The 20,761-nt window shown below is 43.4% G+C and overlaps 1 protein-coding gene across 6 annotated transcripts in view; it reads left to right on the plus strand.

Moving 5' to 3' along the window:
• Positions 1-20,761, plus strand: part of LOC138983689 (acyl-coenzyme A thioesterase 10, mitochondrial-like) — a 150,205-nt gene that overhangs the window by 110,521 nt on the left and 18,923 nt on the right. For 5 of the 6 annotated variants that reach the window (XM_070356979.1, XM_070356978.1, XM_070356981.1 and 2 more), the window contains 3 exons: positions 10,887-10,977; positions 12,164-12,249; positions 17,050-17,137. In XM_070356979.1, the coding sequence (XP_070213080.1) occupies positions 10,887-10,977; positions 12,164-12,249; positions 17,050-17,137 (265 nt within the window). The remainder of the gene's footprint in view (positions 1-10,886; positions 10,978-12,163; positions 12,250-17,049; positions 17,138-20,761) is intronic. The other variant, XM_070356984.1, reaches the window with a different exon arrangement.

The raw sequence follows: 20,761 nt of genomic DNA on the forward strand, positions 1-20,761 counted from the left end.
GTGATTTACACCCCTCACACAAATGTTACCAGAATGCACAAAACACCACATGATAGTAAAAGCACAAGACAAGTGTGTTTCAACATTCATTCATTGAGCACAGTGATTCAATCATGAATGGAAACCCCCACCACAATGTGCAAAAGAGAACATTCTAGCCAAACAGTACATGTAAAACACACAGGTTACAAGCCATAAACTCACGTGTGTCTCAACAATCAAGGACAAATACCAGATCAACAAAAGTATGACATGTAAGTTTGAGGTCGCGCATGTTCTAAAAACAAGTCCCATTATGATCGGTTGTGACAGACATCCGGTGCCAACTTTCGCTCTCTACCTCTTCGAAAATGCATCATAACGCCCTTATTTTTATTTATATGGCTTCACACTTGGTACAACGTGAGAAAATACTGTGTAGATACTAGAACAACAAACATATTACATGTAAATGCTTTAGTTTGAGGTCGCTTGTGTTCTAAATTAAATTACATATTCTTACTCCGAATCACATAAAAGCATTGACGCAGTCTTACATGCTAAAGGTCTGAAAAGGCTACCCGTCTTAAACAATTTTAAAGGGGAGCAACCCAACACAAAAAGTGTAAATACAGGCATGGTAATGACCACCTACCCGGGGAGTTACCTCCCATCCGGGTTACGTGACGTCACTTCCCCTGTAAACACCACATGTCTTCATATACGACATTTCAGCCTACAGCAGAGAGGTCGTCGAATTTTTGGCTCCGTGTGTGGCTGAGTGCTGGTGTTTGTAAGGACACCCACCGGCCGCCTAACCCGTCTTAACGGCTTGCCTTTACGTGTTTGGTGAGCTCTTTCCATTTTGGTCATTATTTTGACAAGAATGTTGTTGTAGTTGCTGACTTTTCGTCCGTTTCGCGGACTTGTAAAAATTTTTCAGTAACGCATTTTGGGGCTCCATGTTTGCTTGTCAGCTTAGCTGACGGCGAATGTGGCACGGCCTATATTTTGGTTAGGTAAACCTTATTTTACCTCTTTACTTGCCTTCTGCTTTGTTAGTTGGTAAGCGCTTCCTTTTTTAGTCATTAGTTTGACAGGAAGTTTGTTGTAGTTGCTAAATTTTTCGTCCGTTTTGGACTTGTTAATTTTCAGTAACTCTTTGTTTTGCCGCCTGTTGTCTGCGTCAGCGCGTCTGACGGTGAGATAACATGGCTAGGTGTGTGTCGTTGGTCTTTCAGACCATTGGCATTTGTTGTTGTTTCGTACTAAGCATGTATAACCGCTTTGTCCGTTACTTATTCTGCCCCAAATGAATTTGGGGGGCAGTTTAGCACGTCTGTGACGTGTCTTGCTTCTTGCTTTCCCTCTCTTGGCATCGGAGCGCGGCGCTCTGGTGTCTATACTGTTTTGCTCTCTCTTTCAGAGTTTCGCAGTTTGGGAGGGAAGATTGCAGCTTCACACGCCTTCTCCAGTGAGCAGGATAACACGCTTTTCTGTATATGTATTCTTTTTAGCTTACTGAGTTTGTTTTTTAATCCAAACATATCATATCTATATGTTTTAGGAATCAGGAACCGACAACCGGCACGGTTAGCCTAGTGGTAAGGCATCCGCCCCGTGATCGGGAGGTCGTGGGTTCGAACCCCGGCCGGGTCATACCTAAGACTTTAAAATTGGAAATCTAGTGGCTGCTCCGCCTGGCGTCTGGCATTATGGGGTTAGTGCTAGGACTGGTTGGTCCGGTGTCAGAATAATGTGACTGGGTGAGACATGAAGCCTGTGCTGCGACTTCTGTCTTGTGTGTGGCGCACGTTATATGTCAAAGCAGCACCGCCCTGATATGGCCCTTCGTGGTCGGCTGGGCGTTAAACAAACAAACAAACAAACAAACAAACCGACAAGGAATAAGATGCCATTGTTTTTAAATCGATTTCGGAAAATTAATTTTAATCATAATTCTCATATTTTTAATTTTCAGAGTTTGTTTGTAATCCAAATATAACATATGCATATGTTTTTGGAATCAGAAAATTTTTGGATCGTTTAAAAAAAAAAAAATTTAATTACAAGTTTCCGATTTTTAATGACCAAACTCATTCATTAGTTTTTAAGCCACCAAGCTGAAATGCAATACCAAAGTCCGGCCTTCGTCGAAGATTGCTTAGCCAAAATTTCAATCAATTTGATTGAAAAATGAGGGTGTGACAGTGCCGCCTCAACTTTTTTTCAAAAAGCCGGATATGACGTCATCAAAGGTATTTATCGGAAAAAAAAACAACGTCCGGGGATATCATTCCCAGGAACTCTCATGTCAAATTTCATAAAAATCGGTCCAGAAGTTTAGTCTGAATCGCTCTACACACACACACGCGCACAGACACACACACACACATACACACATACACCACGACCCTCGTCTCGATTCCCCCTCTATGTTAAAACATTTTGTCAAAACTTGACTAAATGTAAAAATCACGCCCGCAGGCACTGTCCCGAGAAAGATTAAAGGTCAGGCTTTTACACACAGTACAAACACCCTTTCATTTAAACACTCACCGATTGAGAACATCCTAGGTGCCCTCCATAAAGAGCGAACAATTTTCAAAGAATTTATTTTTGCGTGGTTTATCTTACCCCTGAGCCATCGTGAACCCGTGTGATCCAGTTTCCCTTTTTCACAATGTAGTCGTCAGTTAGTCATTTGAATGCGACTCGATGTGAGCTTATTTACAATAGCATGTTTTTATGCACGAAACAAACGGCTGTGGTTCACAAGAACTCTGGCGATGGCTTTTGACTGTTGAGAGGAACGGCGATATGCACTGATAAACCGTCGTCTGCTACGACCCTTGCGTGACCCTGCTTCCGGGCTTTTCTTTTTTCAAACTTTCACAACTTCGAATTGTACTGATCTTGTCTTGATGAAAAAAGAATTCTTTTATAAAGAATGTTTGTGTAACAACATGTCAATTTATTATTTAGAATTTAAAAGTTAGGTCTAGCGCAAAACCGCACCACGGTCCAAAAACATTTTGATAATCATTGATTCACGGCTATCGCCAGTTTACATCGATAGAATGAGACCCGAAGGGAAGTAACTCATGTTTGACCTGAGTTCAAGATGGCTCCAAAAAGTGTTCGAGACAATCTGCAAAATTAATTCTTTAAAAATTGCTCGCCCTTTACATAGGGCACCTAGGATGTTCCCGTTTGGTGAGCGTTCAAATGGAAGGGTGTTTGTACTGTGTGTAAAAGCCTGACAGTATCTGTGATGGTTTACGGGAGGCTTACTGTCCGGGCGTAAATTCCGGTATTCATAACAGCCGTCCAGCACCAAAACGAGGCGCCATTGTTGTTGAGGACCAAGTCCACGAAAATAAATTCTTTGAACATTTCTCACGCTCGACAGAAAGCAGCCAGGATGTTCCCGTTCGGTGAGCGTTCAAATGGAAGTATGCTTGTACTATATGTAGACGCTCGGGGAGCTCTGTGATGGTTTACGGGAGGCTTACTGTGCCTTTGATATCCAGCCATCAGGCAAGTCGCTCAAAAAATCTTTAGCTCAAGCAATAGAGTAACACAAAGTGTTCACACACACACACACACACACACACACACACACACACACACACACACACAGGCAATGGGGCTATCTGTTGCAATACACAGGAGAAAACACGTTGCAGATAAGCAAAGGGAGTTCGAAGCAGGGAGGGAAAAAAGAATGCTGGCGGCTTGCAGGACAGATAGCCAGGGGCAGATCACATCATTTTTAAGGTGGGGTTTCCACATTTCTTTTAGGGACAGATCCACGACACGAAGCATTTAGTTGAGGACGCAAAGCGCCCGAACCTCCCAGGGAGACTGGTATTACAAGGAAAATGGAGCAATCTGAGCCAAGAAACTACCCCTAATACACCTTCCAAAAAGTTAATTTAAGAAGACAAATTTAGATCAAAAGAAGGAAAATTGACCGATCTGTCCTTTAAGAAGACTAAGGGTCGGCTCCTAGGGGGGTCAGGGGGCATGCCCCCGTCAGAAATTTTTGATAAAAACAAGGAAAATGGAGCAATCTGGTGCAATCTGCCAATATTTTTTCTTTACTTTAAAATGTATTTCTTTATTTTGTTCTCGCTTTTAAAAAAAAATTCAGGCTAGGGGGGTGGGGGGAGGGTTCCGGAAACCCCGGACACCCCCCCTGGATTGCGTATGTCTGTGGGTTGTTGCGGATGCGTGCACTCACACATCCGGGCAAGCGAGCATGGCTAACTACCAGTCGTCTGCTACAAGCAATTAGCCAGTACCTCTGTTGCGCGGATTTAAAAGCAGCTTTAATAAAAGCCGAGTCTTAAATCCAACACAACACAAGGTATCATGGCCAAATATATATTTATTCAAACTTGAATAAATAAACATCATACATGAAACACACATAATTATTCAGTCGACCATTCGCCCTGTTAGACACAACACTCACTCTCACACTTTCATATTAAAATTATACTTAAAATGAAAACATTACTAGACGTTTTAGATATTAAAAAAAAGTTCACGCCCACAGGCACTGCCCAACCCGTTAGTGGGATATTGTGGAGAAACATGAAGTTAAGGAGTTGTGGAAGAGGCGAAAAGGTTCTTGTTCCAGGCTATATATCAAGGATCTGGCTGCGTGACCTAGAGAGTAGATACGACAGGGAGTTAGGGGACATGTGGACCACAAAATTCAGTGGGGAAAGCAACATGGGGCGTGGGAAGTTAGCGAGGAAGAAAACCAGACGCTCAGGCTGTCCTGGGAGGTGAAGGCGGGAGATGACATCAGGGATATGGTTGTCTGCGCCCGGGATGTGGATGGTGGAGACGGTGATATCCAGAGCGATGGCTAGCCAGCTGAATTGGCGCAGGAGACAGGCGGCGGGGGAGCAGGGGGAAGTGCCCTTGTCAGCACGGCTTGGGCAGCAGAGTTGTCTGTGACAATAACAATGTGGCGACGTTGAAGCAGCGGGCCCCAGCGGCGCAGACTGTGATAGCAAGCTCCTTTATCTTGATGTGGGCTGAGGCGAGGCGCGGGCTGTCAGGCAGCCAGGCAGTGTAATACCAGGCTCCTTGGAAGAAGGCTGGCGTGTTGCATGACAGATAGCCTCTGTCGGATGTTGTGAACGCGTGGATGCACGCACACTGGCACTGCCAAAACATCCGGGCAAGCGAGAACGGCTAATACTACCAGTCTTCCGCTACAAGCACGCCAGTACCTCTGTGTTGCGCAGATTTAAAATCAGCTTTGATAAACGCTGAGTCACGGGAGAGAATGATACCCGAAGGGAAGTAACTCATTTTTGACCTGAGTTCAGGATTCGAAAGACCGCGTGTGTGATTTTACAAGCAATGAAGATGATTGCTGAGTTTGTGCTTATTCGAGCCTTTGTGCTTCAGTGTTCAAATTTGTATTACCTACTTCTTCAATCGTCACTTACTGATTTAGGTGAGCCTTAACTTTGATGTCTGTCGTTGTCTTAGGCCATTAGGTATCTGTCTGGGGGATAACGGCGCACCACTGTCGAGTTGTTTTTATGCGGCAACGCATGTAGCCTTGTGGTCTCTGTATGTCCAAGATCCGACCTTCTTCGCCACCTTTTATTCTAACAGTATCACCAACTTTGAAAATGGCAATTTCCATGCTGGTCAACTTGAGCCGAAGATACTACATGTATAGCAAACGACAGATCCTGCAGCAGACGACAGATCTGTAGCAGACGACTTATGAGACAACCTTGTTCTATTGAACCATATTTAGCAATCAATGCTCTAAAAGCGATAACAAATGAACAAAATTATAAGCATACTGTTTTAGTGTAAGTTTTATTTTGTCGCTCAAGATTTTGAATCAGGATGCTCTTGGGATTGATCTAAGCGGTTGCCCATGAAGCGTACCTCGTTACGACAACTTTACTAGAGTTGTGCGCCTTGAATCACTGTGTGTCTCTGTTGCTCTCTCTCGTGCTCTCTGTCTCTCTCTCAGTCTCACCGCGTCGGACAACTCATAATCTTAACTCAGCTCTATTCACCCAAACAGATTATGTACATTCTTTGTTGTTTTCTTTATTTCTTCAATGATAATGTTTGTAGATCGTTAGCCAAACGTCAGTTCGACTTTTACACTGCAGAATATCTCAATCGTTTTGCTGAAAAAAAGTAGTCCCCGAGTTAACGATAAATATGCAGATGACCTCTAAATTATTCAAATGTACTCTGAGATCTGGGTGGCCGAGTGGTAACGTACTTGCGCTCGGAAGCGAGAGGTTGCGAGTTCGACCCTGGGTCAGGGCGTTAGCAATTTTCTCCCCCCTTTCCTAACCTAGGTGGTGGGTTCAAATGCTAGTCTTTCGGATGAGACGAAAAACTGAGGTCCCCTCGTGTACACTACATTGGGGTGTGCACGTTAAAGATCCCACGATTGACAAAAGGGTCTTTCCTGGCAAAATTGTATAGGTATAGATAAAAATGTCCACCAAAATACCCGTGTGACTTGGAATAATAGGCCGTGAAAAGTAGGATATGCGCCGAAATGGCTGCGATCTGCTGGCCGATGTGAATGCGTGATGTATTGATCCTGTTCGACCACTTCCCTTCCAGCCTCCATCACAGTAGGTTCTAGTGACATTTCTCTCTCTTATAGTGCTAGGAATCTTGGGTTCATCATGGACTCCCACCTCTCAATGAAACAACACATCAAAAAAGTCTGTCAGACATGTTACTTTGAGATCAGAAGAATAGGTTCCATAAGAAAATTTCTCACTGTTGATGCCACTAAAACTCTCGTTACATCCTGCATTCTGTCCAGATTAGATTACTGCAACTCCCTTCTCATAGGCTGCCCTGACTCCACTCTCCAACCCTTGCAAAAAGTACAACACTCTGCTGCACGTCTCATTTTCAGAGCACAGCATCGACAACCCTGCACTCCTCTCATGAAAGAACTTCACTGGCTTCCTGTATCTGAACGTATTAGGTATAAAGCTGCCTGCTTCTGCTACAATATCATCTCTGAATCGGCACCTGCCTATCTTTCTGAACTGGTCTCTCTCTACACTCCCTCTCGCACCCTTCGTTCTTCTGATGATGCTCGACTTCTCTGTCAAGGTCGCTTTAAACGCAAGGCTCATGGCTTCCGCACGTTTTCGTATTATGGACCTCAGTTATGGAATTCACTCCCCTTTCAATTACGTCACTCTCCATCCATTTCTCCTCACTTGTTCCAACAACACTACGGATAGTTCCTTAGTATAGAGTCTGGGGATGTGAGATGTGCATGATGTGTTGTTTGAATCTGACAGTGATTGTATGATTTTTGTATACATGTATTGTTGTCCCGCGCTTTGAACTTTTGATAAGGCGCTTTATAAATGCCCGTTATTATTATTATTATTATTATATTATTGTGTAAAAAAAATTCCATCTCACACGGCATAAATAAATCCCTGCGCCTTGAATATGTGCTCGATATAAATTGCATAAAAATTTTTTTTTTTTAAATATATATATAAAAAAAAATCCCTGCGCTTAGAACTGTACCCACGGAATACGCGCGATATAAGCCTCATATTGATTGATTGAGATCAAAGACAATGACCAATGACAGGTGAGATCGAGACTCGGTTGTGATGGATAATCCATATGGTTGTGATGGATTATCCAGAATAATCCCCTCTACAGCTAACAGAGACAAAGAGGCAGGTCATGGGATAACTAGATTATATCCCATGACCTCCCTTCTTTGTCTCTGTTACTTCAGTATGGGTATATATGTTGTATTTTTATAGCTCAATAAATACATCATGAACTCCAAAAAATATATGATAGTGCAGATTCCGATTTGGGCAAAGAACTACTTTCCTCCCGACCTTTGACCTCGCGCCGAACAATGTGACACATTTGTATGAAGTTCCAAAATTGTATCGCACGGCTTAGAAAACCATATCAGTTGCACGCAAACATGAATCTCGGAACTGATCTGATGTATGGGATGCAATAAACAAACGTTTCTTTCATTATGAAAGCAATGCAGGTCGAAAAAAACGAACATTCAGCTTACAAGATACACAGATGCTAGCGAACGATCGAACCTCTGTTTGCTATCCGTGTGTCGACAAGCATCGCTACCATAGGAATAATCCCAAAAAGAATATGCAACACAACAGAAAGAAAATGTGTTCCCTCAATACTGTTTCGAACGCTTTCTCCGTGTCCCTGTCTACTGCAGACCGGTTTACAAGAACAAAAACCAAAACAAAACAATGTCTCCCTTGCACCCGGACAGCACACAGATAAAAACTAGAGTTTAAGCTGGCGCAACCTTAATCCAATCAGAAATATGCTTAAAGGTAGATTGTAATACACTCTTAATTGCTTTGCTGCTAAAGAGTTCTATCCGCAGTTTTATTAACCCGTGCATAACACTAGTTTGAACAGTCGAACACCACTGATCACAATGCCAATGGTTGCGAATCAAAACAAAAAACCGAGTACCCTCCCTTGCATCGTACCAGACGACTGGTTTATCTACCGAGACGCGTCCTTTGGCTTCGCTTCGTTATCACGTATTTGCGAGCAAGTCTACTCTTTTGCCTGGCTCTGCAGTAAGTCCACATTGGCGATGAAGGTATCTAAGAACTTAACATGTGTGTATTTTTCCGTAATCCAGTCATATTCTTTCAAAATGCAATCAATCGGCGGTGACAGACTTGGGTCCTGTTTTCCCATACCCATACCAGTTTAGGTTCATGCAAACACACTCGCAAAACAGTTTATCACGTAGATACATTTCAAATAGGGAGCAAATGGTTAAATCTACATATGTGTTCCCTAAAATTTGCTTCTCTGTCAATAAGCCTAATTGTATAATAATACGTTCGAAAAAAACAACGTGGAATCGATTCTGAATCGAGTAAGCCAAATGGGGGCCAAACCGGTTTCCCCGTTCCGCCGACCTGAAACGCAAAAGAATTGTGCGCTTCAACTAAATGGATTTCTATACGACTTCATTACTTTCTTGCAACTTATGAACCTTTACTTGAAGCTTTTAAACGGTCTGAAAGTAGTGTTACCGCGTACTTATAGATGCACTCATTCGTTTTATTTTTTCAGCGACGGTCACTTAGTTTAAGGTTGCAAAAGGGCCAAGTCTCGCTGGCAACAATGTTTCACACTCCACAGATCGCAACAGTGCCGCTAGTAGTCTACACTTTGTGTTTGATGGTAGAATGGGATATACAGATTACAACACTCGTGTTTTTTTATATGGCTTGTATTTCAGTCAAGACCCAGCGGGAATATCAATCGAGAGCCACTCGCCAGAGGCTAGTGTCTCCCGATGATATTCATCCGCTGGGTCTTGACTGAAATACAAGCCATATAAAAAACCACTCGTGTTGTAACCTATACTTATCTGGAGTTTTATGTTTCTTTGCCCACAGTGGCACACGTAGGCAATACACCTACTAACTGAGTACTACAAGTAAAGCGGACACGATGTGAACGCGGTATAATGTAGAGAGAGTGTGTGTGTGCGTGCGTGTGTGTGTGCATGAGTGAGTGTGTGTGTATGCATTTCATTCAGTAAGCACCCTGTTTTGTTGTTGTGAATGTTGTATTATGTATTGAATGTACTCGAGGCATGCAACATCCCTGTGTACTGCACTGGGTTGTAATAAAATCTTATGTCTAATGCATTTGTTTTTCTTGTTTCATCAAATTCTTAAAAACAAATGAGCAAATGCTTAACACTATTGTGACTAGCACTGCCACGGCGTTTACGTCCTGCCTGCCCAAGCTTGCCACCAAGAAACTTCCCAAAAATCAGTAACTGTAAAGAAATCTGTCTAGCAAGCTTGAATTAAGTCCAATCACCACCAAATTTTGTGTACTAATTCAAAAATGGATGCCCAGTTCAGTCGTGCTATTTATAAGTTTGTCACGCGATTTGTTTTAGCAAAGGGGGGTGAAAGGGGGATAATTTGTGTTTTTTAACGGTTTTTTGTGTGTGTTTTATTTTCTACTGCTTTTTTTAAAAGTTATTTTTTAACAGAAAGTATTATAAATAATGTTATAACCAAACAAGGTGTAAAACCTATGAATTAGCTGAAATATTGTTAACATTGTACACAGAAATAAGGAGACAGTACAAAGAAAAAAACAAGCAAATCACGCATTCACTCACAGCATCCTGACTCAAATGAAACAAAACTGTAGATCTAACACTCACCAAATGATGTCTAGGTAATCCATATTGAATATAAGTCACATTTTCACAACAAAGTACCAACTGTACACCTATGAGCAATTCCAAAAGGATTTGAAGGCTCCAGCCATCCATTGTTATCAGTGCTGCCACGCCCCCATAGCTCCTGCACGATTCCGAGATACATGTTCGTCTAGCAGTATCACCGCCAACCACGTGTAGTTTGCCGACTCGTACTAGCAACAACGGGACTGTTTCTTTCTCACTTTCACTGCTTGTATCGCTTTCATGAGGCGAAAACGATACGTCCGAATCATGCTCTACGGGATCCTCTAGGTCCAACATCCGGAGAATCTCCTCCCGAGACAAGGCTCGCCTTTGATTCATTTTTTTTCCTCAAAAACGCACACAAATCAGGCGGATTTGCAAATGGCAGAAGGGAACGCCAAGTGTATCAAGGGAAACAACTCAATTTATTTGCAAGCTTCAAAAACCGGGAAGCAATCGCGAGTCGTGTACCCTCTATGGCTGGTACTGAAAAATGCGCGTCCCGTCCATGGGCGTGTCAGCGCTGGTACTGATTTATCAGTGTCCCGTCGCGAAAGTGTTAAATGGCGCAAAGAACATCTCATATCTTGTGTGTCAAAACTTTGGTTCTTTTTTCTTTTAGGTCTGGAACATTCAATATCCGTGTGAAGCCAGAGAACAGCGTGTGGATGGATAAAACCATTCTCAAGAATCTTCGCATCTGTCAACCGGAGGTAAATTTGCATGCTGCTTCCTTTTTACATTCAGTCAAGTAATGACTGAATGTTTTAATGAGAGCGGAGAGCGAGGTTTGTCTCCCTAGGTATGTGTGTGTGTCTGTCTGCGTGTGTGTGCAAAGCATATCTCAAAAACTACCGGACGTCTTTTTATGAAAATATATGTACACATTTTTGAGGGCATTTGCTTGTGTCATTTTTCTCTGATAATTGATAGCGCTATTTGATGACCTTGTATTTGCCTGTTTGCAAAAGATGAGGCCGCACTGTCATGGCCATACATTTGTTCATCAATTTTCTTGAAATTGTTGTTACACAACCTTGGACCCAGCTTTTTACCTTAAAAATCTGTTTATATAATTGCTCATTGAAAATCAGCCAATTTTTTACTTTTTTAAAAATTGGAATTTGAGTCACAAAATTATATTTTCTCCTTTTGTCAAAATTATATGGGTTTGTTGTGATTGATTGAAAAATGTGCTTGAAATTAAAGAAATCCGTGAAATAGCAACTTTCTTTATCTTTGGCACAAGACATAAAATGAGCGTTATGATTCCTTTTGATTTTCTGATTAAAAAATATATAGTTTTATTATGTTTGTGTGAAAAAATCTGCTTAGAATGAAGAAATTCTTAGAAAGGACAGCAGGCTTTGAAACCTTTGACTTCATATCGATCTCCTTTTAGAGGACTCAAAGAAAGAGTCAAGAACACGCAAATGACGTCATATTTGATTGGGGATAGATTATGACTTCATCTTGCAGCCTTCTCTACCCCCAAGCACAATAACAAATAGTTGGCTGCATCTGTCTGTCTGTCTGTCTGTCTCTCTCTCTCTCTCTCTCTCTCTCTATATATCTCTCTCTCTTTCTCTCTCTCTCTCTTCATACTGGTCACAATTATGTGTATGCATGTTGTTTAATGTGTGTGGGCATGTGTGTTGGGAAGGTGAGAGCGGATCTGACGTTTGTCAACGGTTAACTGTCAACGCTTTGCCGCTGGTGTGTCTGGTTTACGTGCTTGACTGCATGAATGGTTAATCACATTTTCATATTCTTGGTGTTTTTTTTAAGAAATACTTTACCTAGATATGCTCAGAGCCTTATCAGGGCTGGGTAAAAACAAAGGAAAGTATCATGTTAAATGTTTTTGAAGCTAGAGCTTTAAAACTTTTGTGTGTGCAGCAAAAGAACTTGTACAACAAAATATTTGGTGGCTTTTTGATGCGACAAGCCTTTGAGATGGCCTGGGCAAATGCTGCCATCTACTGGTGAGTTACCACCTTTGCCCAGACAAGAACATCAATTGTTATTTAAAAGCTTGATCTTATTACACCCAGGGTGTGTGTAGATTTCACTCTGTCTGTTTGTTTGTTTGTTTGTCTGTTTTTTTGTTTGTCCGCACTTAGATCTCTGGTGTTTACGGGTCGATTGAGCTGAAATTTGGTGTGTATCTTGCAAGTGGGAAACTCACCATCGTCTCTAAGAATTAGGTTCCTAGCTATAGAGAAAGAAGAGATATATACATACGACACAGTCTACTTTGTAATGTGTATATTACAACTGACTTGTTCGGGGCGACATATTGCAAAACACAGCAAGTTCATGTTTGTCAAAAATAAGATTTTTATGTCATTATGCATACAAAAAAAGATGTCGACGCTTACTTGCAGTAAAACTTTAATTGAAAATGATTTTGTTTTACTCGTCTGTCAACCAATTATTGCTCTGATATTTTCCTCTCTAAGTCACAGTTTATGTGCCCTCTCAAGAGGATGTCTGTGAAGGGAAACACTTTGATATAAGGTCAAAGTGTGGATCAGTTATAATTTGTACAGAAAATTTTTTGAAATTTAGACCAATTTTAACCAAGAAATTAGGTTAAAACGAGAGAAATTTGAAAAAGCTTAAAGGGAGATAATGCTCCTGCCAGCCTGTAGATCCAGTAAAGGATACACAAACAAGATCTAATTATAAAGAAGCGAAACAGCAAAAGTGGTCAACCTTTTGCTGCGTACAGAAAGAATTTTGAAATTTAGACAAATTTTAACCAAGAAAGTGGTCAACCTTTCGCTGCGGTTCAAAACAGGGCTTCGGTAGAAAAGAAATCTTCTGCAAGTCTTATGCAGTTGGATCACTTTAAAGGCAATGCAACTTTCAAGGTGACCAGTAAATAAAAAATCAAAGTTGTGAAAGAAACTAACTGAAAGTTAGCAAGGAATTTCTTCCGAGATTTAAAAAATCTCGAGCAGAGCAAAAGAGAGAGTGAAATATCCCGTCACGTAATAAGTGTAGTAGTGTGTGTCTTTACCACTTACAAACCACCATGGTTGTTTGAAAGAAGCAAGCACACTAGAAGGAAAGGAAGATGAGGGTGTGTAGAAACAAATCTAGAAGAACTCTTCACAGACAATGCCTATTGGGTACATCAGTTCCTTCTCTGAGCCAATTGCAACACTGATCGAAAAGAATGACTGAAGAATCCCAAGAGAACTTGAGAGCCGCGGGCAATGGGCGATTCATTCTTCCAAAAAGTGCTCAATTGGAAAAGGTTCATTTTGCCGACTGCTACCCGGGTTTAGACCTGGGAAGGTTTCATCAGACAGTCTCTCGGCATTAAATGGAGAAAAATTCTCATACTTCTATGCAAAGAAAAAAACATATTTCTATGGTAGGCTCTTTGCATGTAAGAGAACCTTCGTCTGATTCCCATGGAATTGTCTGTGAAGGGTGATAAACTAATTTGGAAGTACATGTCCACTGAGCACAAAAAGTTAAGGATATTTTTTCAGTGGTATAACCCAGATGTTAAAAAGCAGTTATTGGGTCAGAAAGATACGTGTATATGAAGATCAGTCTTTCTTCTGCTCAAAAATGTGTTTCCTGGATCTGAGCAACATTTGGGTATGATGTCACTGGTCTGTAACCACGCCTACCCTCAAAAATGGCGGTTTTTGACTGTGTGATTCTCTTTCAACCGTCAAAACGGTGACTTAAACTGAATGATATTTCACATTTTGTGCATCAAAAAGTTTATTTGGTGTCTTACCTAACAGTTCATACACATTTCGTTTAAATCTGCCGCGCAGTCAGGCTGATTTAGCGTGTAAAAGAGAGCGACCACAATCCTGGAAAACGGCAAAAAATCATGGGTTTTTATGGTGTTTTTGCTGGGATGCCTCAGTTGATATGCAATAAATCTAAAACTACAAATAGCAGCTTCTCCAAATTTCACAGCACGATGACAAAGACCCTCATCGGTATATGTTCCAGTACTTAGAGCAAACAGAACACGAGAATGGACGTTGTAACGGTTTTCCGTTTGTTTGTTTGTTTGTTTGCTTAACCCCCAGCCGACCACGAAGGGCCATATCAGGGCGGTGCTGCTTTGACATATAACGTGCGCCACACACAAGACAGAAGTCGCAGCACAGGCTTCATGTCTCACCCAGTCACATTATTCTGACACCAGACCAACCAGCACTAACCCCATAATGCCAGACGCCAGGCGGAGCAGCCACTAGATTGCCAATTTTAAAGTCTTGGGTATGACCCGGCCGGGGTTCGAACCCACGACCTCCCGATAACGGGGCGGACGCCTTACCACTATGCCAACCGTGCCGGTGTCACGATTTCATCTTTCGCCTGTGTACATATTTCCCCCTCGACATATACTCAAGACTGAAATGTTGTTTCCTGGTAAAATTAAGAAGTGAAATTATTTATGGACGAAAAGCATGTCAGTTTCTTGCATGTGAAGAAAATTGGTGGTAAAATGTAATAGATTTCACCCAAAAAATCGAATTCTTCGAAAACGTGTACTGAGTGGTTACGTCCCTTGAGTAAGAAGGAAAACATTTAGGATGAATCAAATTTCTAAGTTAAATAAAAACAAATTGGTTGGACAAATTTGGCCCCATGAATGTAAGGTACACAAGGTCGCTCATCAGTACTATCGAAGGGTGTTTTTTTGTTCAGTGTAGAGTTTATACTAGATCAACGAGGCCGAGAAGCGAAATATCAACACGGCGAAAGATGAAAACGTCACACCGGTCCGGTTTTCCGTTAAAAATGTGTACACGTTTGTAACGTTCCAGAAACAAATGTGACATGCACGCAACTTTGTAAACTTTGCAATGGTGCCATTACATGTGTGCCAAGTTTTTAGAAATATTCTTTCCCGGGCTCAAAAGTTATGATCGTTTGAAAAGAGGTTAAAAAATACTGTTTTTTAAGGACACTTTCTATAATTTTGTTTCCCGTTCTCCGATAGGATGCGTATAGTCTTCACGGATGATGCGAACAACTTGCTCAGTAGCAGTAGCAGAAAAGAACTGTTCACGTGTTTTGAACACAGCTGTGCTGTGTAAGAAAGAAGTAAAGAAGACAAAGAATCAAAAAGACAGAAGAATGCAGACATGACGTCATATAATTCCAAAAATATGACGTCAGATGGAGGCAACACTGGGCTTTTCTCATTGTCGTCTTGATAACGGCGAGTCAAAATCTGGCATTTGCTGTGACGAATCAGACAGTTGGAATGCTACGAAATGGAGCTATGGAGATGGACATCGCCAGGTTTTTAAGAGCATTGTCTCGAGTTCATAACGGCCTACTATACAGAGAACCGTTATTACACAGAGAGAGAATGCCTTTTTGGTTGTCCCTTAATTCGTAAATCGTGAACATCAAGATACGGGAACAGTTACACAAACTCAAAAAGTATAATTATTTGGAGCTCTTCGGATTTTGTTTGATCATGCACACCTGTATACAAACACACATGTAGTCACAGACAGACAGATGCATAAACTCACGCGCTTGCCCACCATAATACCGTGCCACAGACAAATTTCAAAAACAACACACCTAATAGCAGATCTTAACTAAGGGAAACAAGTTTTAATCACTGAACCTAAATAGTGGAAAGTGAGTGTCCCAACCACTCAGCCACCTTGATATGAGTTTTGCAGACGTCGTCGTCTAAAAATAGAACAGCGCAGTGGAGTGAGATTTTACTTTCTATTTCTTCAAATTCACGAGGCTATAACTTTTGACCCCATGCAAGAATGTTTCTGAAACTTGGCACACATTTAATGGCATCATTTCTTGCAAAGTATAAAAAGTTGCATGCATGTCACATTTGTTTCTGGGACGTTACGAACGTTTATCAATATTTAACGGAAAACCGTTACAACGTCCATTCTTGGGTTCTGTTTGCTCTAAGTACTAGCGCGAATACAGATGAGGGTCTTTGTCATCGTTCTGTGAAATTTGGAGAGGCTGCTATTTGTAGTTTTAGATTTATTGCATAACAACTGCAGCTACCCAGCAAAAACACCACAAAACCCCTGGATTTGTTGCTGTTTTTCAGGATTGTGGTCGCTCTCTTTTACACGCTAGATCAGCCTCTCTGCGACACTGATTTGAACGAAATGTGTATGGACTGTTAGTAAGACACCAAATAAACTTTTTGATGTACAAAATGTAAAATAACATTCAGTTTAAGTTACGTTTCGACGGTTGAAAGTGAATCATGCCATCAAAAAACGCCATTTTTGAGGGTAGGCGTGGTCAAGGACCTGTGACGTCATACCCAAATATTGCTCAGATCCAAGAAACACATTTTTGAGCAGAAGAAAGACTATATATATACCACTGAAAAAATATCCTTAACTTTTTGTGCTCAGTGTATCAGCAGCTGCTCTCAATTGTTGGCGCAACAAAATAGAAATTCAGAATGTGAGCGCTGCTAACAAATGCAAAAAATGCACTCAATCGCTTGGAAATTTCAAATGTAAATTAGAGATATGAGTAAGTACGTTGTAAGCGTCCTCTAGACCCCGTTTTAGGTCAGCAATTGTTTCTGTGTGATCTCTCCACTTTGATATGCAACAGATTTGTTCAAATTCACCAGACCTGTAAAGTTTGTCAAAAAAGAATGACTTTATAGTCACTGTGTCTACAGAGAAAGCAAGGACCAAAACAACAGCCCACCCTCCCCCACTCCAGGTGTGCTTTTATGTACTTTAACCTACATTTAATATTCTGATGTTTTTGCTATTGTGCAGCAAAGGCCGCCCAGTCGTACAGGTTGTTGATGACATCGTTTTTCACAGGCCTGTAGAGATAGGGTCTCTTCTCTTTCTGTCTTCACAGGTTAGTGTGATGGGAAACACAGGTTTAATCAGTAGGCCACAGTTTGGAATGTTTATACAGTGGACTTCTATTATATCATGGTTGTTGGGGGTCCATAAAATCTGTCAGTTGTGTTGGGCACGGAAAAAAGTTCAAAAACGTTGTTTGTTGCGGAAAAAGGCAAAACTCTAAGTGTCAGAAAGATGCTGATGGAGAAACAAGCACACCGGGTGATGTTGCCGGTGACTTGTACTGATATGTTTGGGATTCTTGATCTTTCAACTTTTGCACCTCAAGTGTCAAATTCTGCAAAAACATTCAAAGAACGTTGTAGTTTTAGCAACAGCATTCTTCAATTAGCTGCGTCAAATTTGATGCACAGGTTGTCGAATAATTATTGAGAATTAGTATTTCGCTTGTAGCATAACTGTAAATTAAATTACATATTCTTACTCCAATTCTTATGAATGCATTAACTTCAGTCTCACATGCTAGATGTCGAAAAAACCACTCAAATTACCTGCCCTTAGTAGGGTGGTAACCAAGCTAAAAGCGACGCCATAGCCGTTGCTATGGCCTGACCTTGCTCAGTTACCCACAACACCCTGCGCACCACGTGAGCGCCAGCATCCGTAATAATCATTCTCGACTTTCGACAACACACGGTGGACGTGTCGATTTTTGTCACTCACTTTTGGCCTTCGCATGCCGGCTCGTCCGTGAGACTAGCTGGTTCTTGTGGGTCTACCTGTCCATCTACCTTTTGGGTGAGATCTTTCCTTTTTTCTTTGATTGTAGCTTTGTTTTGAACAGGCACGCAGAGGTTTTTTGTTCTGGGTGACTGTTTTTCGCCGGTCTTAAAATGGCCGACAACAAAGCTAAACTTGGCGCGAGACTGGAAGGTGACAAGGCTCTTAGCCCGGTTAAGAAAACTAAACCTAAGAGTAAGCCTAAGAACGTTGATTTGCCTATTATGCGGGTCGTAGATCCGTCAGACAGCACTTCTTTTGATGTTCCTATCCCTCCGAGGGCGGGTTCAGTTCTTTCACAGCTCGCTTCCCCCGTTGGGGGGTAATCAGCCGGGGCCTTCGGCCTTTAGGCTCCTTATAGACTGAATTGTTGGGTGGCTATTCTTTCCCCTTTCTCTGTGTAAGGGGAATCAGTCATTGTCCTCCTTTTGAGGGGGACGTAACGATGTTTTGTGTCTTTATTCTCAGCTGTTTCAGGTGCGATCGGCGGTTCCCGCCCTCTCGTTCTTCAGCTTCGCACTGTGGTCTAGTGCAAATGGCCTGTTCGGTTCAGCCTGTTTTTGCCTCTGGTGGCTATGGGCTGTTCACGAGCACCCTCTCCTTTTAGGAGGGGGGGCCTGCTCCCTGCCTGCGTCTAACCACTCTGTTTACCTCCGGTACTTCTCAGTGTGTTACGCAGCCCCCCGCCAATGGGGGGGGGATAGGGGGGGCGCTCCTGCTTCGCACCGTGGTCTGGTGCAAATGGCCAGTTCGGTTCAGTCCTTTCTGCCTCTGGTAGACTGGGTTGTTCGCGAGCACTCTCTCCGTAGGGAGAGGGGGCCTGCTCCCCGCCTGCTTTGGCCGCTCGGCTTGCTTTCAGCACAGCTGGGTCGGTCATGCAGCCCCCTTACCGTGAGGAAGGGGGAGTGGGGGGGCACGGTAAGTCACAGCCTGGGCTTGTCCCACTCTGCCTCTTTGCGGGCAGGGGGCTGTGTTAGCTTCCCACCCTTTCCCGCCCTCCGGGCGCGTTCGGGTGGGAGTGGTATCAGTGACTCACCCTTTCCCGCCCACCGGGCAGTATCGGGTGGGGGGGCTGGTGCAGCGTTCCACCCTTTCCCTCCCTCTGGGTTGGATTGGGTGGGCGCTGTTGGACTGTCTTCACAGTCTGTGCCTCTATTGTCCTGGCCCGACAATCGTTCTCCTCCCCTATCGGGGTGGGTGGGCGGTGGGCTATAGGACTACGGCAGGTGGACGGGTGGGGGTCGGCCGTTTTTCAGTTCGTCTCTCTCCGTCTCCCTTACTGCTGTGACGAGCCACCCCTCTCCCCATCTGGGGCATGGCGTGGCTCAGGCCTTTCTACACAGTGGGGGGCTATGTACGGCCTTTCCAGGCTATGTTACATACTCCTTCTCTGCTCCATTTGGGGCAGGTGGCTGTGTTAGCTGCCCATGCTTGTCGCGCGTAGCGGTCGGGGAACAATGAGCTTGACTCTCTTTTGTTCTCGGCAGGGTGTCTCGCACAGCGGTCGGGGAACAATGAGCTTTGCTCCGCTTTGTTCTCTGCACGGGCTGTGCCGGCTGTCTACCCCTCTATCCCCTTGGGGATGTGAGCGGTTGCTCTGGCAGGCGGAGACAGAACATACTCTTTCTCTCCAGTCTCCCATTCTTTGTGTTCACAATGGTTTGCGGGGACTCGGACTACAGTATCGCCTGGCCAGTGGTCATTGTCCTTAGCCAGCATAGGTCACCCCCCCCCCCCCCCCTCCTAGGGGTGGGTGAGTGATAGGGCTACTTGACTTCGGCAGGTGGACGAGTGAGGATCGGCCGTTTACGGCCGTTTCTCTATTTCAGTCTTTCCCCCCTCTAGGGGTTACGGCTTTGCTGGACCACCCCCCTCCCCACTTGGGGTGAGTTGTGGTTTAAACCAGGTAGTCTGGTTCTTAGCACTGGGATGCTTCTCTCGCACAGCGGGTGGGGTAAGGCGCGCCGGGCTCGGCTTTGTCTTGTTCCCCCACTCTCTCTCCTTCTCGGCAGGGAGCTTTGCCAGTTATCAACCCCTCTTCCCTCCACCTCTTGTTCAGGTGGGCGGTTTGGGTTGGCAGTCAGAGACTGATCACGCTTTTCATTCTCACTCTTGGAGGTGTTATCGGCAGGAGTGTTTAGTGCGCGACCTCCCCTGTCTCCCCTCCTTTTGTGTTTTTACACAACTGCTGGTTGGGATTCGGTCTCCTTGTTTGAGGAGGGGGAGTGTGTAGGGCGGCCTACTGGTTGTAGGCTTCCCATACAAAAAGCGGCTGCTGTTGCAGCTTACTTTTTCCCGGATAGGTTGGGGGTGTCTCTCTTCCTTCCTCTTCCGGGATGGCTTTGGGTTTACACAGGCTTTCTCGCAATTGTTTCATTTGCTGAGTCTCCGGTGATTGCCTACCACATGCCACAGTTTTTGGCTTGATCCGCACCTTAGGGTAGTGGTCTTCAGCCTACACCTTTCCCGCTGCTTCATACGCAGGGTACTGCTGGCTTCGGGGTTTCAGGCTGCTTCGTCCTCACTTTTAGTGCAGAAGAAGATAGCAGGGAATTTTCAGGCTCAGGGTCTGATCCGGACTTTTTTATTGCCAGGGGCTAGTTTCCTGGCTTCGCTTACAGACCACAGGGAACGTGGGATTTCATGATGTTACTCCTCCCTCTCCTCTCTGGAGGAGCTAGGATGGCATGGTTTAGAGTTTTCTGCTTTGGCTGAGACTCTCTTCTGTGCTCTCTTATAGGCAATCTTATCCTCCCTGAACGCTCTTTTGGGTTAGGGAGGATGCCTTGGGTAAGGCTTTAGCCAGGCTGCTGGCAGCTTGGGCTAGGGTCGTCACCGAGCGGAGGAGTTTCTCGGTGACGTTTTAGGCCCACACTGTTTTTACTTGGTGTGATCT

Source organism: Littorina saxatilis, linkage group LG13 (assembly GCF_037325665.1).
Source record: "Littorina saxatilis isolate snail1 linkage group LG13, US_GU_Lsax_2.0, whole genome shotgun sequence".
Taxonomy (NCBI): Eukaryota; Metazoa; Mollusca; class Gastropoda; order Littorinimorpha; family Littorinidae; genus Littorina; species Littorina saxatilis.